We start from the raw sequence: 17,500 nt of genomic DNA, 5'->3' as shown, positions 1-17,500 counted from the left end.
AGGGCTGGTCACCAAGTGGTGTTCGAGCCTAATTGGAAAGCAACGAATGAATGATCAAAGGAAGCTAAGGGCTAAAATTCTGTCCAGGAATACGTAATCAAAACGTAGTCAATACTTAGTCAATACGTAGTCAATATGTAGTCAATATATAGTCAATACGTAGTCAATACGTAGTCAATAAATGGTCAATACGTAGTCGATACATAGTTAATACGTAGTCAATACATGGTCAATATGTAGTCAATACGTAGTCAATACACAGTCAATACGTAGTCAATACGTAGTCAATACGTAGTCAATATGTAGTCAATACGTAGTCAATACACAGTTAATACATAGTCAATATGTAGTCAATACATAGTTAATACGTAGTCAATACATAGTCAATACGTAGTCAATACGTAGTCAATACGTAGTCAATACGCAGTCAATACGCAGTCAATACGTAGCCCAGAGAACACGGTGTTCACCTGATTGTCCTGAAAACTCATGTAATTTGAATGCAAAATAAAAAAGTAAATATATTTTAATTATTTAACCATTTAATGTTAATTAAAAAACACAGTAATATTAGCATACAAATAGGAGGTACATCATACCAATATATCTATATTAGAGCATATGTCTATATGAAGTTGGAGGCCGGATACTTGGGGGCTAATCTCACCCAACTTTGCACTATGATTTCTCTGGGGTACGTGCCCAACACAGTTTTGATGGAGTCGCCAGAATTCAAGAGGGAACCGCTTGCCACAGTCACAAACAGACCTCCACGACTGATTATGGCACAGCCGGCTGGCTACGTCTGGCTATATATTTTAAAAACAAAAGTTAAAAAAAATTGCTAATCTATATAAATAAAAATGGAAATGTTCGTTTGTTCATAACCGCTAATCTCCGAAAGTTCTTTATCGATTGCTTTGAAATTTTCATACTTCGTTCCATTTGCACCCGAGCGGGTTTTTGTATGCATACTCTATTGATGCCACGTCTGTGACAGGAAAAAACAAACTTTTTTGGAAACGCTGTTTTTTTCATGTTTTTCATGAGGGAAATCTTCAAAACCTCTTTACCGATTGCTTTGAAATTTTGACAGAACATTGCATTCGAAAAGGCGCGTGATTTTATATAACTACTATATACATGCCTCACCTATAACAGGAAAAAATGTTTTCTTTTTAAACAGCGCCATTTGTTGGACGTAAGAACAACACACGCTGTAATCTCCGAAAGGTCTTCACCGACTGCTTTGAAATTTTGACACAACGTTCCATTAGAATACACACGTGTTTTTATATACCAACTATGTAGATGCCACACCTGTGACAGGTAAAAACATGTTTTTTTTTTTTTAAACTGCGCCGTCTTTTGCATGTAATAGCAACTTTTGCATGTAATAGCAATACGCTATACTAAATATATTATTATTCCATTTTAATGTTTCTGATTGCATTGATAAACTGAATTTTCATAGATTTCAATTTATTTTCATTTTGATTTAATTATTTTGTGTGACATTGCATTGGAATTGTGCTGTGTTGTTTACCATACCTTTCATTTCGTGAGTATAGTTTATTTTTGTATTTGTTAATTTCGTTTTTTTAATTTTTTATTTATATTTCAATGATGGGAACATCAGATCATTTCATGTTCCCAATTTTCTGATAGGAACATCAGATCATTTGGGAATGCATCGGACGAGGGAGTTGGGAATGGTAAGGAGGACGAGGGGACAGGGGGTGTGGAGTATGGTGGGAAGGAGTGGAGAAGTGGAAGGGGGGGGGGGGATGGTAAGGAGGACGATTGGACGGGGGGTGGGAGATGGTGAAGAGGACGAGGGGACGATGGATTGGGAAATAGATAGGAGGACGAGAAGACGGTGGAGTTGGGGATGGTAGGGAGAACAAAGGGATGGGGAGGGGGGAATGGTGGAAAGGGGGGAAAATGGTGGGGAGGACAAGGAGACGGGGGAGTGGGGAATAATTGGGAGGACGAGGGGACAGGGGAGTGAGGAATGGTTGGGAGGACGAGGGGAGGGGGGATTATTATTTATTAATTAATTATATAATTAATTATAAATGAGTCAACATAATCATAAATAATGTTATTATTTATATAATTAAAGGATATAAGTAAAATTTTAAATATTATTATATAATAATAATAATAATAATAATAAAAATATTTACAATCTTATATATATATATATATATATATATATATATATATATATATATATATATATATATATATATATGTATATATATATATATATATATATATATATATATATATATATATATATATATATATATATATATATATATATATATATATATATATATATATATATATATCCTTTTTAGTATAGCTTTTCAACCATTTGTTAATTCAATCGTGTCGCCACTTATTCTTCGCCTCTCTAGAACAAAATTATAGTTACCTTTTTAAATCTCGCTTCATAAGGAAAGTTTCCAATCTCGAGAATAAAATTTGTCCTTCTTCTCTGTATGCATTCGTGAGTTTATATCCATTCTATAATATGGAGATCAAAACTGAACTTCTTGCTCTGAATGGGGTTTAATAAGATCAATATAAAGCTGTAGAATTATATTGGATATCTTATTGTTAACACCTAGATATAAATCCCAGGATCCAATATGATTTAGTGATATATTTATTATTTTGTCCAGGTGATATCTGGTAACTGGTATCCTTCTTTTGTACTTAAAGCTATACTTTATCATTATGCTGCATCTGTCAATTTATCGCCCACTTTAATGCCTTTTCTAAATCGTCATATTTAGCGGTTAAGAGTCTTCTTTTCAAATTGTTACCTCAAATTTTTAAGTGTTGCTGTTCAATCTTGCGTCTAAGTTGTTTACAGCTGTAGCAAGAAATAGAGTTCCCAGCTTGGGCTCTGCCCTGGTTTCCAACTCTGACTTAACAGTATATATGCTAATTCTGTTTTCTTTGTAATAACCTAGCATTAATCGAACTTAGGAAAGGGGAAAAACCATATACTCTCTTAACTTTCCAATGAGAGACTTGTGAGGAACAGTAATGGCTATCCAATTTTAACCATTGGATAATCAATGGTTAAATGCTTTGCTAAAGTCAAGGTACATAACGCCGCAATCCTTGTCACTAGCAACTGGCTGAAATATACTAGAAAGGAATGAGACTACATTTGTTAAACATAAGCTGCCCTTAGTAAAGCCATGATAAAAACATCTTTATTAATTTACGTTTTTCAGTGAAGTAAATGAAGGCTTATGTGATTATCGAATCAAATATTTTCTACGATAAAAACTTCAGATAATTTGAACGATAGTTCGTTAGATGGCACCCCCATCTAACGAACTTTAAAATAAAAATACCACCAGTTTCTGTGTTATCAGATAATTGACCCCGTCTCATTTTTTAATGGGCCAGTGATCATATTTAATCTTTGTTTTATATATCTGAAAGATAGCTCTCCAGGCTATGACTTTGCCTGTCCTGAGACATGTTCTTTAAAATTTCTTTAAGCTTTTCTTATTTATGTTTTTTTTTGTATATATTTGTGACTTATAGTTCTCTAAGTTGTTGCTCGAGATGGACCTCACCCTCCCTATAACTGTATAATCATGTTTTTCCTATTTTTTTCCTTGGTGAGTCCTTTAATTACCCATTTTGTCAATGTTATATAGTACTGATGAGTAGTACCGAGGTGTAGTGGTGATGGTGATGAGTAGTACCGAGGTGTAGTGGTGATGGTGATGAGTAGTACCGAGGTGTAGTGGTGATGGTGATGAGTAGTACCGAGGTGTAGTGGTGATAATGAGTTGTACCGGGGGTGTAGTGGTGATGATGAGTATTAGTACCGTGGGTGTAGTGGTGGTGATGAGTAGTACCGTGGGTGTAGTGGTGATGGTGATGAGTAGTACCGTGGGTGTAGTGGTGATGATGAGTAGTACCGTGGGTGTAGTGGTGGTGATGAGTAGTACCGTGGGTGTAGTGGTGATGATGAGTATTAGTACCGTGGGTGTAGTGGTGATGATAAGTAGTACCGTGGGTGTAGTGACGATGATGATGAGTAGTACCGTGGGTGTAGTGGTGATGGTGATGAGTAGTACCGTGGGTGTAGTGGTGATGATGAGTAGTACCGTGGGTGTAGTGGTGGTGATGAGTAGTACCGTGGGTGCAGTGGTGATGATGAGTAGTACCGGGGGTGTAGTGGTGACGATGAGTAATACCGGAGGGTATAGTGACGATCTAGCATGGGCAGTACAAACCATGGGACAGAACCATGACAGGAATGTTAGTTCGAGGTGTAGAGGAACTACACTGTCTAAAAATATGTATATACAGACAGGAACATATCTAGGGGGTAGAGGCTGTATATACACTGTCCAAGTACCGAGACGTAAGGCAGTGTCACATCAGGGGACAGTACCATGCTGGGGAGGGGTGGAGGGGGTGATGGTGGAGGGGAGGAGGGGCGTGGAGGGGGGTAGTAGTAGTAGTAATAGTACCAAGCCAGTACCAGTAAAGCACCAGTGGTGAGAGAAGTAAAGGAGTGACGACCATTGCACAAGGCTTAGCTAGTTGTGTGACGTGCGAGGAGGGGCTCAGGGGGAGAGGTGTGGAGGACCTTGGTTCACCTTCCTCGTCTCATCAATATTTTCACACTTCAAAAATACTTTCATTAATAAAACACATATTTTTTGTGTTTTTTTGTACCTGTCACCTATGTATGCGGTTGGAATTGAATATGTAACTCTTGTGTAGTGCGTTATTTTAACTAGAAATGTGCATAAGTAGAATGCCGCATATGGCATTCTTCCCGCCTGGTGCCCAGATGAAAGTAAAAGGGGTGGATGCAACGGCTTCGCCAATTGGTGGATGGTGGGACGTACCCGGCCGCTGATTGGGCTGTGGTAGGATGAAACTGAAAGCGGGGAGGCTCATGAGTGGGTCTGGCAGGGAATGGGGAATGGGGGAGAGGAGGAGCCCCCACTTATAGTCCCACCACATATATAAGGTGAGCTAATATACCGAGACATCTTATTGTTGGTTTGCTATATGTGTTGGATACTTGTCTTGGAGGGAAGTTCGCCAGGTGAGTTGCCGGTGCTGGAGACGAGACAGGGGGTCGAGGTTAGGGGGGAAAAGGGGGGGGAAGGGGGGGACGACCACATCTGTTTAAACTACCCGTCCGAAATCCCCCCCACCACGAAATAGTTTAAAAGTGAAAACTGGTTCGATAGTCGTACGACGGCGTTTGGTGGCGTTGATAGTGCAAGTGACGGAGAGGCCGCCAGACGCCCACAGACGACGGCCCGTTACCACCTGCGGCGCCACTGACCTAGTGCCGCCTGCCACCACCACCACCTACCACCACCACCACCACCTACCACCACCTACCACCACCCCCCGCCGGCTGGTACATTGTCTAGCAATTAGTGGGGTGTTTAGTTCGCTGTGATGCGTTCTTTTGTTTGTTTTAGTGGTGAACAGTGAGCGTTGAGGAGTGTGAGGAGGGATACGAGATGGAAAAAGTGAGGTGATTTTAATGCCGACTTAAATAGTAATCCCCGTGTTGATTGACTACTTAATTAAAGTCTGCACATAGACGTGGGTGTTACTAATTATCACAGAACAGTCTTTAAAAGTAATGTTATACACTAAAGTAATGCAGTACACAGCTATAACCCTTAGAGTCTATTTCCGCGGGTTATAACATTATCATTTGGCCTTTACGGAACAGAATGGGATCTTCAGCGAGAAATATGAATGAGAAACAGTGGCTTCTTCATGACTTCCGTAACACTAATATGTTGAGCATCTTTCCCATCAAACTGTTCACAACAATAACTAAAAATACAATTTATTACAATCAGTATATCGGTATATCAGTAATTAACGTGTTCATCATATTTATTTTATCTTGCGGTCAAATTCCATCGATTTTTTGCTCAATACGTTTCAATTACATTTTACCTATTAATGATAATAGCAAGTTATAATATGTCAACAATTTTCATTGCCTAACTTTAATATCAGATCCTCTCACTTTCAAGTGTGTTCCTAACAGGTGGACTCATGCTTAGACTGTGATTGCACAAGCACTTATTCCTGTGTTTATTGTCGCCTGATCCGTCTATCTGTCTGTCTGTCTCTCTCTTTCTCCACCCACATACATTATCTATATAATACAAACGCCTGTAGCTCGCTTATAGTGCATAATTAAGTGTAATCGTAGCTCAGACATATTTTCGTAGCCCTGTTGTAAAGTCTTCGGTTTTCTATACGAAGAAAGCAATCGCAGCTGCGCTCACACGAACGCAAATCCATCGATAACACTGGATTTAGTAAGATCACCTGCGCCCTTGGCGTCTGAAGAGCGCACGCCCCGGGGCAGTTACACGATTATCCGCGCAACCGGAAGGAAATCATGATGGGGTGAAAGAGAAGGGGGAAGGGAAGGGAAGGGAAGGGAAGGGAAGGGAAGGGAAGGGAAGGGAAGGGAAGGGAAGGGAAGACATCGCTCTTTCTCTCTCTTGCGGTTCATCTTCGTTAGTCGGGAATTAGGAGACACGCACACACAAACATGCGTACACACACACACGCACATATACATCCATATATACACACATATATAAATATATACACACACATACACATATACACACATACACATATACACCCATACACATATACACACATACACACACATATAAACATACACAACTAGTGGTGGGACAACCAGTGATGTAAAGCATAAGTCTCAGTGTCGCTTTCTTCTGTTAAAGTGACGTAGATCACCCCCTCCACTTGTTGCGACGTCTGTGAACGCCGTCTGTGAACGCTGTCTGTGAACGCTGTCTGTGAACGCTGTCTGTGAACGCTGTCTGTGAACGCCGTCTATGAACGCCGTCTGTGAACGCCGTCTGTGAACGCCGTCTATGAACGCTCTCTTCTGGCTTGATCCTTTCTTATCACGGGTGCCATGGAGAATTGCATCACCCATGGAAGTTGTAGTGTGTGTGTGTGTGTGTGTGTGTGTGTGTGTGTGTGTGTGTGTGTGTGTGTGTGTGTGTGTGTGTGTGTGTGTGTGTGTGTGTGTGTAATCACCTGTTCTCACCTAGTTGTGCTTGCTGGGGTTGAGCTATGGTTGTTTGGTTCCGCCTCTCAATCGTCATTCTACTGGTGTACAGGTTCCTGAGCTTCTCAAGCTCTATCATATCTACATTTGAAACTGTGTGTGAAGTCAGCCTCTTCCACATCATTTCCTAGTGCTTTCCATTTACTAACTACTCCGACTTCTAATGTCTCTGTGGTTCATTTGGGTACTCAGCTCCCACCTGTGTCCCCTCAGCTTCCACTCGTGTTAAATTCTCCAACCTTGTCTACCCTGTCAATTCTCCTGAGAATTTTATATGTGGTGATCATGTCTCCCCGAGCTCTTCTGTCTTCCAGCGACGTGAGGTGCAGTTCATGCAGCCTTTCCTCCTAACTCATGCCTCTTAGTTCTGGGACTAGCCTAATGGCATACCTCTGAACTTTTTCCAGCTTGTCTTGTGCTTGACAAGATACGGGCTCCATGCGGGGGTTGCATACTTCTTCGTTGGTTTTACATATGTGGTATACAAGGTTGTGAAGGATTCCTTACTTTGGAATGAAAGAATTATTGAAAGTTTCTGAAGGCAGTCCTGATGTTAGCCAGCCTTGCATACGCCGCTGATGTTATTCTTTTGATGTGGATTTCAGGAGACAGGTTTGGCGTGATATCAACTCCTAGATCTTTCTCTATTTTCGTTTCATGAAGGACTTCATCTCCCATTCGGTATCCAGTGTCTGCCCTATTTCCTCTGCCTAGTTTCATTATTTTACATTTACTTGAGTTGAACTTTTAATAGCTGTTTATTGGACCATTCCTTCAGTTTGTCTAGGTCAGCTTGTAGCCTCATACTATCTTCCTCTGTCTTAATCCTCCTCATATTTGTTGCATCATCAGCAAACATCAAAAGGAACGAGTCTATTCCACCTGGGAAATCATTTGCATATATCAGAAACAGTATAGGTCCAAGGACTGATCCCTGTGGGACTCCACTGGTGACGCCTCGCCACTCTGAGGTGTGTGTGTGTGTGTGTGAGTTTACAAAATTGTGCTTATAAGGATTCAGGTTTAGTTCTTAAGGTAATTTAATTTAAATTTTTATTTTAAATTTTATGTTTTGTTTAATTTAATTTAAATTGAATTTAGTTTTAATTTAACTTAAATTTAATTTAAATAAATTGATTTAAATTTAATTTAAAGTTCTCTATAGGTAAATAAACACTCAGACTTTGGGTGTTGGTGTGTTTACGGTTGACTTAAAACTTCCTCTCTCGCTGAACATATTTTCTCTTCTACCTCTCTGTCTGGTTCTCATACTCGGTTGATTGATTGATTGATCTCCCCTCCCATTGCTCTTGTTCCCTTGATCTCCCTCCCACTGCTCCTGCTCCCTTGATCTCCCTCCCACTGCTCCTGCTCCCTTGATCTCCCTCCCACTGCTCCTGCTCTCTTGATCTCCCTCCCATTGCTACTGCTCCCTTGATCTCCCTCCCACTGCTCCTGCTCCCTTGATCTCCCTCTCACTGCTACTGCTCCCTTGATCTCCCTCCCACTGCTCCTGCTCCCTTGATCTCCCTCCCACTGCTCCTGCTCCCTTGATCTCCCTCCCACTGCTCCTGCTCCCTTGATCTCCCTCCCACTGCTACTGCTCCCTTGATCTTCCTCCCACTGCTCCTGCTCCCTTGATCTCCCTCCCACTGCTACTTCTCCCATAATCGTCCTTTATTCTTGTCCCCCCCTTCCCTTCTCCCTCACCTCTACCCCACCTCTCACTCTCCCCCTCCCCCCCCCCTCCATCATCGAAGCTGACCTCCACCTTTGACTCCAGCGGCCATCTCTTCCCTTTCCCTCAGCACCCTTTTACCCATCACTCTTCCTCTTCAAGACTTCTTTAACTCTCATATTCCTTCCTCCCTTCCTTCTCCTTCTCTCCTTCACCATTTCTCCACTCTGCCACACTGTTCTTCCTCTCTCTCCCCCCGTAATCACCTTCTATCACATTATCTCACTATTCACCCCCCTCCCCCCAAACCCCTCATCCCTAACACCCCCCTCCACCAACACCCATTCTCTCATTTATCCACCTTACCTTTTCACCTCATATGACGTTCCCCTCACCCCTATCACCCCTAGACACAGCCCCGCTCCTGTGCCAGGTAAGTCTACTAAGGGCTCGCCATAGCCCGTGTCACTTGGAACTTTTGTTCCGAGTAGCGAATCTTAAACAACAACAACAATTCCTATCACCACCATACTTTTTCGGGGTAAGAGGGAAGGGTAATGATGACAGAAAAGTACAGGTGATGGAACGTTGCAGTAATGTAGAATACAGTGTATGATAGCAGGCGGAACCCTCCGGCTTGCTGATAAGATATCTGTGTGTTTCTGTGTCTGGAAGCTGAGCTAAGTTTGCTCTCTTTTGCCAGGAAGTTGCGAATGTTTGTAAGGTTCTTCACCTGTGTTTTAACATATGTTAATGGCCATGTGAATACTTTGGAGCATTATAGTGCCTGGTTTTACACTCCCTGTAGTTGTTTTTGCATGTTTTAAAGTATGTTGAATAACTGGACGTTATTGAAGATGCTGCCTGACTATAATTGTATAAATGTAGCTGTATGTTTGTGTCAAGGTCATGGAATCTTCTCAGTTTGCCCGAAAGTTGTTTTTGCTTTGTTTAATGTCATATGTGTGAATTTTGATTCCTTTTCTATTGATCATGGTTTCAAATATTTTGCCTACAAAATAATGGCCTGAGTGGTTGTCGAGGGTTACAGGCTGTGGAATTATTTTAGCAATGTGTAATATTTCGAACTTTTATTTGTTGTGGGATTTTTCCATTATTTTTCAAGGTTGTTTATGAATTCTTTTCCTGCCTTGGTTTTGATGCCCAGTGACGTCTTTGATTGTCCTGGGTGGCAGGTGATTAACGTCGTCCTCGTGTATGTTGTCCTGTGTGGCAGATGGTTAACGTCGTCCACATGTATGTTGTCCTGGGTGGCAGATGATTAACGTCGTCCACATGTATGTTGTCCTGGGTGGCAGGTGATTAACGTCGTCCACATGTATGTTGTCCTCGGTGGCAGATGATTAACGTCGTCCTCGTGTATGTTGTCCTGTGTGGCAGATGACTAACGTCGTCCACATGTATGTTGTCCTGTGTGGCAGATGATTAACGTCGTCTTCGTGTATGTTGTCCTGGGTGACAACATACTAACACAACTGCGTTAGTACCTAACACAGGTGTACAGCAGACAGGTTGTACTAGCTCCTAACACAGGTGTACAGCAGACAGGTTATACTAGTCCCTAGCACAGGTGTATAGCAGACAGGTTATACTAGTGCCTAGCACAGATGTACAGCAGACAGGTTATATTAGTGCCTAGCACACGTGTATAGCAGACAGGTTATACTAGTGCCTAGCACAGGTGTAGAGCAGACAGGTTGTACTAGTCCCTAACACAGATGTACAACAGACAGGTTGATGACTGTTTATTATTATTTTATCCTCACAATAATAATTTACTAATAACCAATCTTCATTTTTCTTTCAGGTACCTCGGCACAGCATGCGGCTCCTGCTATTACTCATAGCCACGAAGGTCAGTGTCTCTTGTCCATCCTAGTTATAAACTAACTTGGTGTATATATATGTATATATATATATATATATTTTATTAAATATGACCGAAAAAGTAAGATTAATAATTCTAACACGAATTTTCTCAATCTTTCGTACATTATGCTTCACTGTTGGAGGTAAATCAAAAATCACTTCTCCAAAATTCATTTTTATTTCTAGTCTGACGCGACACGGGCGCGTTTCGTAAAACTTATTACATTTTCAAAGACTTCACAAATACACAACTGATTAGAACTTGCGTTTCCCTGATTTTATATCTACATTTGAGTGAGGTGGGAAGGGTGATGTGGCATTACATTTGAGTGAGGTGGGAAGGATGATGTGGCATTAGAGGATATTAATAGGGTATTAAAAGTATCAACACAAGACAGAACACGAAACAATGGATATTGAATAGAAGTGTTTGTAGAAAGCCTATTGGTCCATATTTCTTGATGCTTCTATATTGGACTAATGTATATATTGGACTGTGCTATGCTTCTATATTGGACTGTGTACTAATATATATATATATATATATATATATATATATATATATATATATATATATATATATATATATATATATATATATATATCGTTTCATTGTAGCTGGAGTTGATTTATTGTGAATCATTTGGTCATCAAGGCCAACCATACAGGGTCATTCCACACTGGCAGTGTTCAGCTACTCCTGTCTGTGTTCAGCTGCTCCTGGCTGTGTTCAGCTACTCCTGGCTGTGTTCAGCTACTCCTGTCTGTGTTCAGCTACTCCTGGCTGTGTTCAGCTACTCCTGGCTGTGTTCAGCTACTCCTGTCTGTGTTCAGCTACTCCTGGCTGTGTTCAGCTACTCCTGTCTGTGTTCAGCTACTCCTGGCTGTGTTCAGCTACTCTTGGCTGTGTTCAGCTACTCCTGGCTGTGTTCAGCTACCCCTGGCTGTGTTCAGCTACTCTTGGCTGTGTTCAGCTACTCCTGGCTGTGTTCAGCTACTCCTGGCTGTGTTCAGCTACTCCTGGCTGTGTTCAGCTACTCCTGTCTGTGTTCAGCTACTCCTGGCTGTGTTCAGCTACTCCTGGCTGTGTTCAGCTACTCCTGGCTGTGTTCAGCTACTCCTGGCTGTGTTTAGCTACTCCTGGCAGTGTTCACGGCGCTCATTCTTGACTCCGAGAGGCTTACGCCTCATATACGATATCTTATATGACTTCTTTGGGTGGCTGCAGGTCCCTCTCGGGCCTGTGTACACAACCCTACTATAGCCATAGTGTGAGTGGCGATCATATCGATGGAAGAACATTTGCTTGAACGATATCCAGTTGGGTTTTGGATGATCATGCAGGCGCGGTAACACGTACTCACCTAGTTGGGCTTGCTGGGGTTGTGCTCTGGGTATTTGGTCCCGCCTGACCAAACGTGTACGTTACGTGTAACGTGATGTTGATGTGTGTGTAAACGTGATGTTACGTGTAACATCACGTGTGTAACTACAGGTATTAATGCAGACACGAGGTAATTCTTATGGGGGTTTCTCAAGGGGAATTGCTCTTGGTTTCCTGAGGCCTCTCCACCTGCGGTGTCTCGGTACTTATCACAGAGTCGTCTCTGTCAGTACCGGAGACAGAGAGAAAGAGATTTTACAAATTTATAAATGGTGAAGCATAATAAAACATGGCATAATATGCCAAGACTGATGGCTTTATCACCCACTGTTCGAGCTTGTGTTACTCGTTCCAGTTCCCGAGTCATGCAAGGTTGTTGTTTTATGTGGACGTGTACACGGGTGAATATCCAATAGTTGCACCTGCAATAGAGGGAAACTGACGTGCATTTGCAGCTTTCAAGCTTGCTCAATGGACCATTAAAATGCACTTGAAATAAGGCTTTCCATAACTTTTCAAGAGAAATATTCACAATAAAAAAATTGGTTTCAATATATATTGAAGACTTATCATGTATTCAATGTATTTGTGGGCATCAGCAAATGAAAACACACACATTGTTTTATCTGATTCGTTGCTTTATCACCCATCGTTGACCGGTTAAATGTGTAAGCTTGGCACTGTACCAATTTTTTTTAAGGTTTTGGCCAAATTGATGATTCCCAACATAGACTATATGGCTCCTAGGATGCCTCGCCATAATTCTAGGTGGCCACGTGGACAGAACACAATGTTAGTGGGCCACAGAAAATGTTTCAGAGGAGGGGGGGGAGGCCTACCAAACTTAACTGCCAGGCGTATGATTAATTTGTCCAAATCCTCTAATGTTATTCTCTTTGCTAATTTCAACACCATAAACAGCTCAAGCTAGACTCGAACATTGGAACCATAATGTATGAATATTCAATACAATACAAAGAACATTTCCATTGAATCTTAACGAAATGTTCAGTTTTACTATAAAACAAGAACTAAATACCCCTAACATTGTGTCATTAACTATATTACAGACACAAATGTACACGACACACACATCTGTAACAACGGTTCCCCCAGGGGTTTCCTTAGCCCTGTTGGCTACACCTACCAGACCACCTTTGGAAAACACCATTGGGGTCTTCCCACAATCCAACCTGCATCACTCGCGATCCATCTTAACACCTTAACATTAATTCCTGGTCCCATTTGCCCAATAAAACTTGCGTGACTCAATACTCCACAACACTCCTTATATTATTATTATTACTCCACATCCCAGCCTACCAGTGAATTATCTTAAGCCACTTAATATTCTGTCATGGTTATCTTGAGGTTATCTTGAGATGATTTCGGGGCTTTAGTGTCCCCGCGGCCCGGTCCTCGACCAGGCCTCCACCCCCAGGAAGCAGCCCGTGACAGCTGACTAACACCCAGGTACCTAATTTACTGCTAGGTAACAGGAGCATAGGGTGAAAGAAACTTTGCCCATTGTTTCTCGCCGGCGCCTGGGATCGAACCCAGGACCACAGGATCACAAGTCCAGCGTGCTGTCCGCTCGGCCGACCGGCTCCCTGGCACCAACATTTGGAACCACCAAGTCGATTTCAAGTTATATATAATGTGTTAGTTTATTTTTGTTTACATATAGTTCATTTATTATGTACCCTATACCCATCCTGTGAGTGGCTGTGAGAGGAAAAGGTTACAGTGGCGTATAATAGATTCAGGATCTGATCGCCCAACTTCGTTTAGCTAAACAAATTACAACATTGATGAGTTAGTTGCATAATTTGTTCATATAAATAAATCAAGATTATCTTAAAAGTTAAAGCTAACATCACCGCGATCTAAAGAGGTCACCAAACAAAGTGCTTTGTTAGTTGAGCATCTACAAACACTTTTAATTTGCTTATCATACACCCCAGATACGTGGAGTGGACGTCGGTGGGAAGGCTACGGTCTCTAACACGCACAACTTACAGATAGTAAACTGGAGATAACTTGCTTATATTTCTCGGGGTACTTATATTATTCCGAATTAATCTATCGAATCAGCTCTATGGCCGTTAAACACATGGGACAAAATCTTACTGAAGCGACCATACGAGTTATAAATACTCATACTCCGCAAAGTAAAACAAAAATAAGCAACACATAGTGGGCCAGCCAGAGGCTTAGGACCCGCGCAGGAATATCTCTGCAAAAAAAAAATAAATAAATAAATAAAAAATATTCTATGGTCGATCTGGTCTGTCCCGACCACGCATCTAAAGCTCCTATACAGAGTACGTGTTCGCGTGATCCCTGAAGCTCTCCACTGAAGGCTCTTTCGGTCTAAGGCTCTAAATAAACAACCCGTTCTCGCAAATTTAATAAGTCAATATTGACTTATTAAATATGTGCATAGGTGACATACTTAACATAATAGATAACCTTAAAAAGATTCATAGAAAACACCGACCTTACCTAACCTTGTTAGTATATTAAGATAAGCATCTTATTGCTTCGTAATTACAATTATTACCTAACCTATAATAGGTATAGGTTAAGTAATAATTGTAATTACGAAGCAATAAGATGCTTATCGTAAGATACTAACAAGGTTAGGTAAGGTTGGTGTTTTCTATGAATCTTTTTAAGGGTATCTATTATGTTTAGTATATCACCTATGCACGTAGTTAATAAGTCAATATTGACTTTACGAATTTGCGAGAACGGGTTGAAATAAAAGTCTGCTCCTCATACCAGTCAAAACTCCTTGGTCTTCAGTTAGCTCACTGCGAGGGACTGTACCCGAGGTGTATCGTAACGCCTGAGCCTTGAGTCACGCTCCACTTGAGTGCTCTGAGCCGCGATTTGACAGGCAGTGAAGCGTATACTACAACAATGACTTGATTGACCTCTCCTGGTCAACTTCTCAAACTTGCATGCAGCTCCGACTCCACACTAGGTCGCTTGACCTCTCCTTTTATTCCCCCCCCCCATCCCTTCTTGCCCCAAGCCTTGTTCCCATTGCTGGACCTTATTGTTTATATTGCTTTAATTCTCCAATTAACAACCAGTCATTAGGTGGCATGAATGGTTGTACTACTCAAGTATTCCTACTGTTTGGGTTAGATTAATATTCCAAGATCGCCTGCTACTGTTCCTTCAAAGTTTGCTCTCTCATATTCTTTCCCAGTTCCCTGGTCACTCGTCACACTGAAGAAAGTCAATAACATTAAGCGAGACACAGTAAATGTTGGTAATGGAGAAAGTAAATAAGAGCCCAAGAGTGAGTAGATGCAAACAGACAAGATGTTGCAAGGCAAGACTGCAAGAGAGAGAGAGAGAGTGAGAGAGAGAGAGAGAGAGAGAGAGAGAGAGAGAGAGAGAATAAAAGAGAATGAAAGAGAGAGAGAGAGAGAGAGTGAGACGGAGAGATAATGAGAGAGAGAGAGAGAGAGAGAGAGAGAGAGAGAGAGAGAGAGAGAGAGAGAGAGAGAGAGAGAGAGAGAGAGAGAGAGAGAGAGAGAGAGAGAGAGAGAGAGCAACGGGCGTACGTGGTGTGTTTTGAGCTAATGAGAGCAGGTCTCACGGGGCCTACCAGACCTCTCCTTTCCTCTTGTAAAGGTCTCCAGTCTGACGCCTTCTGGCCCGCCTCCCTCCAGTGTTTTATTATCGCATACTTCTTCCTCGGAGGAATCTACACATATTTGAGCTGGAAACGTTAATTTTGTGTTTGCAAATCATGGCATCAGTGTATGTATATATCTCGAGTATTTTGTATATGTGAATATTATTATATTCAGAAAATATGAGGATCCACAGAGTATATATAACTTGAGTTTAGTTTAGGTACGATGCTTTCTTGTTTACTTATAATACAGCCTTTTTACAAAGGTACAATAACCAGAAGAGAGAGAGAGAGAGAGAGAGAGAGAGAGAGAGAGAGAGAGAGAGAGAGAGAGAGATATGAACGCTAAGAAGGATTTAACTACTTCTTTTCGGAGTTCTGAACGTATTTAATGTTGGGAAAGGTTATTTGGATGGTCAGCGGAATGTTAGATGAAGTGCAGACAAGTTGGTATAAGCGAGGGGGGGGGGAGGGGCAGGGATGGAAGGGGCGATGGGAAGGAGTGGGGAGGGATAGAGGAGGGGAAGGGGGAGGGATAGAGGGGTGAAGGGAGAAAGAGAGAGAGAGAGAGAGAGGAGGGTAGACGTGCTGGGCAGCACAAGTGAAAGTCTCATGTAACCAGAAGTGGCAAGGTTCCATGCAGCCTATCACATGTATCTGGCTCCCACACACTAGCCGACTAGCACACGTATCTGGCTCCCACACACTAGCCGACTAGCACATGTATCTGGCTCCCACACACTACCCGACTAACAAATGTATCTGGCTCCCACATACTAGCCGACTAGCACATGTATCTGGCTCCCCCACACTACCCGACTAACACATGTATCCCACACACTAATGTTGATACATATAAACAAGAAACAATATCGCCGAGTACCAGCGCAGAGGAGAGACCTCACAAACACTAGATGACATGTACACAGCTGGATTTTAAGGATTATTTATGGAACTTAAATAAATTCTAATGAAAAGCTAGTGGTATGCCTGTTTAGACATGACTAAGAAAGAAGTTTAGCAAACTACTTCAAGTCGATCACAGAAAGTCAAAATCATTTTGACTTTCATTTCATTCATTGAAGATAATTCACTTCATTCATTGAAGATAATTCATGTCACATTTTTGCCTTCTCTTCTGGGGTTTTGTTTCTCTCCCGGTCGTGACCTCGTGCCCTCCACGTCTTCACGTTCAGGAAGAGGAGAGAGAAAAGTCCCAGAAATGGTTCTTTGTGCAGATGGGTATTAACACATAAGCACATTGCCTGGGCGCAATTCTCTGGATAAGACTTATTTAGACTTCTCAAGTGAATAAAAAAACAACTGTACTTTTCATTTACATTCAAAAACGTCATCTGCAACATCTTCACTTTCCAATTTATGTGAATTTTTTTTTTTAATACTTTCCTTTTCCTGTTAACCCTAAGACCTGTCATACCTGTTCCATACTTGGCAAATTAATGTAAATGCATTATTTATTTGTATAGATTTTTATTCGTCGTAGATACTACTGATAATGTACATAGTGGGAGCATTTATGTTTGCTTCTTTCACGTAGATTTTGGTAAACACAAACCTTTATGTGCTCCAGGTACATATTCCCCATGTACTCGGAACCCGATGCCAGGAGGGCTTAATATGCCGCCGTATCTAAACCCAGATTTTAAGATTGTTGAATGCATTTGTAATATACTCGAAATATTTAGAACGGGGAAAGAGAGAGAGTGAGAGAGAGAGAGAGAG

General features: G+C 41.5%; 1 protein-coding gene across 1 annotated transcript in view; it reads left to right on the top strand.

Annotated features, from left to right (window-relative positions):
• The first annotated feature begins 5,052 nt into the window (after nucleotides 1-5,052).
• Nucleotides 5,053-17,500, top strand: part of LOC123751234 (mucin-2) — a 149,260-nt gene continuing 136,812 nt past the window's right edge. Inside the window, exons 1-2 of the mRNA XM_069326473.1 lie at nucleotides 5,053-5,104; nucleotides 10,657-10,704. Of these exons, the coding sequence (XP_069182574.1) occupies nucleotides 10,672-10,704 (33 nt within the window). The 5' untranslated portion in view covers nucleotides 5,053-5,104; nucleotides 10,657-10,671. The remainder of the gene's footprint in view (nucleotides 5,105-10,656; nucleotides 10,705-17,500) is intronic.

The sequence above is a fragment of the Procambarus clarkii genome, chromosome 18, assembly GCF_040958095.1.
Source record: "Procambarus clarkii isolate CNS0578487 chromosome 18, FALCON_Pclarkii_2.0, whole genome shotgun sequence".
Taxonomy (NCBI): domain Eukaryota; kingdom Metazoa; phylum Arthropoda; class Malacostraca; order Decapoda; family Cambaridae; genus Procambarus; species Procambarus clarkii.
The sequence above is the reverse complement of the archived record's forward strand: the minus strand, read 5'-3'. Positions and strand labels throughout refer to the sequence as shown.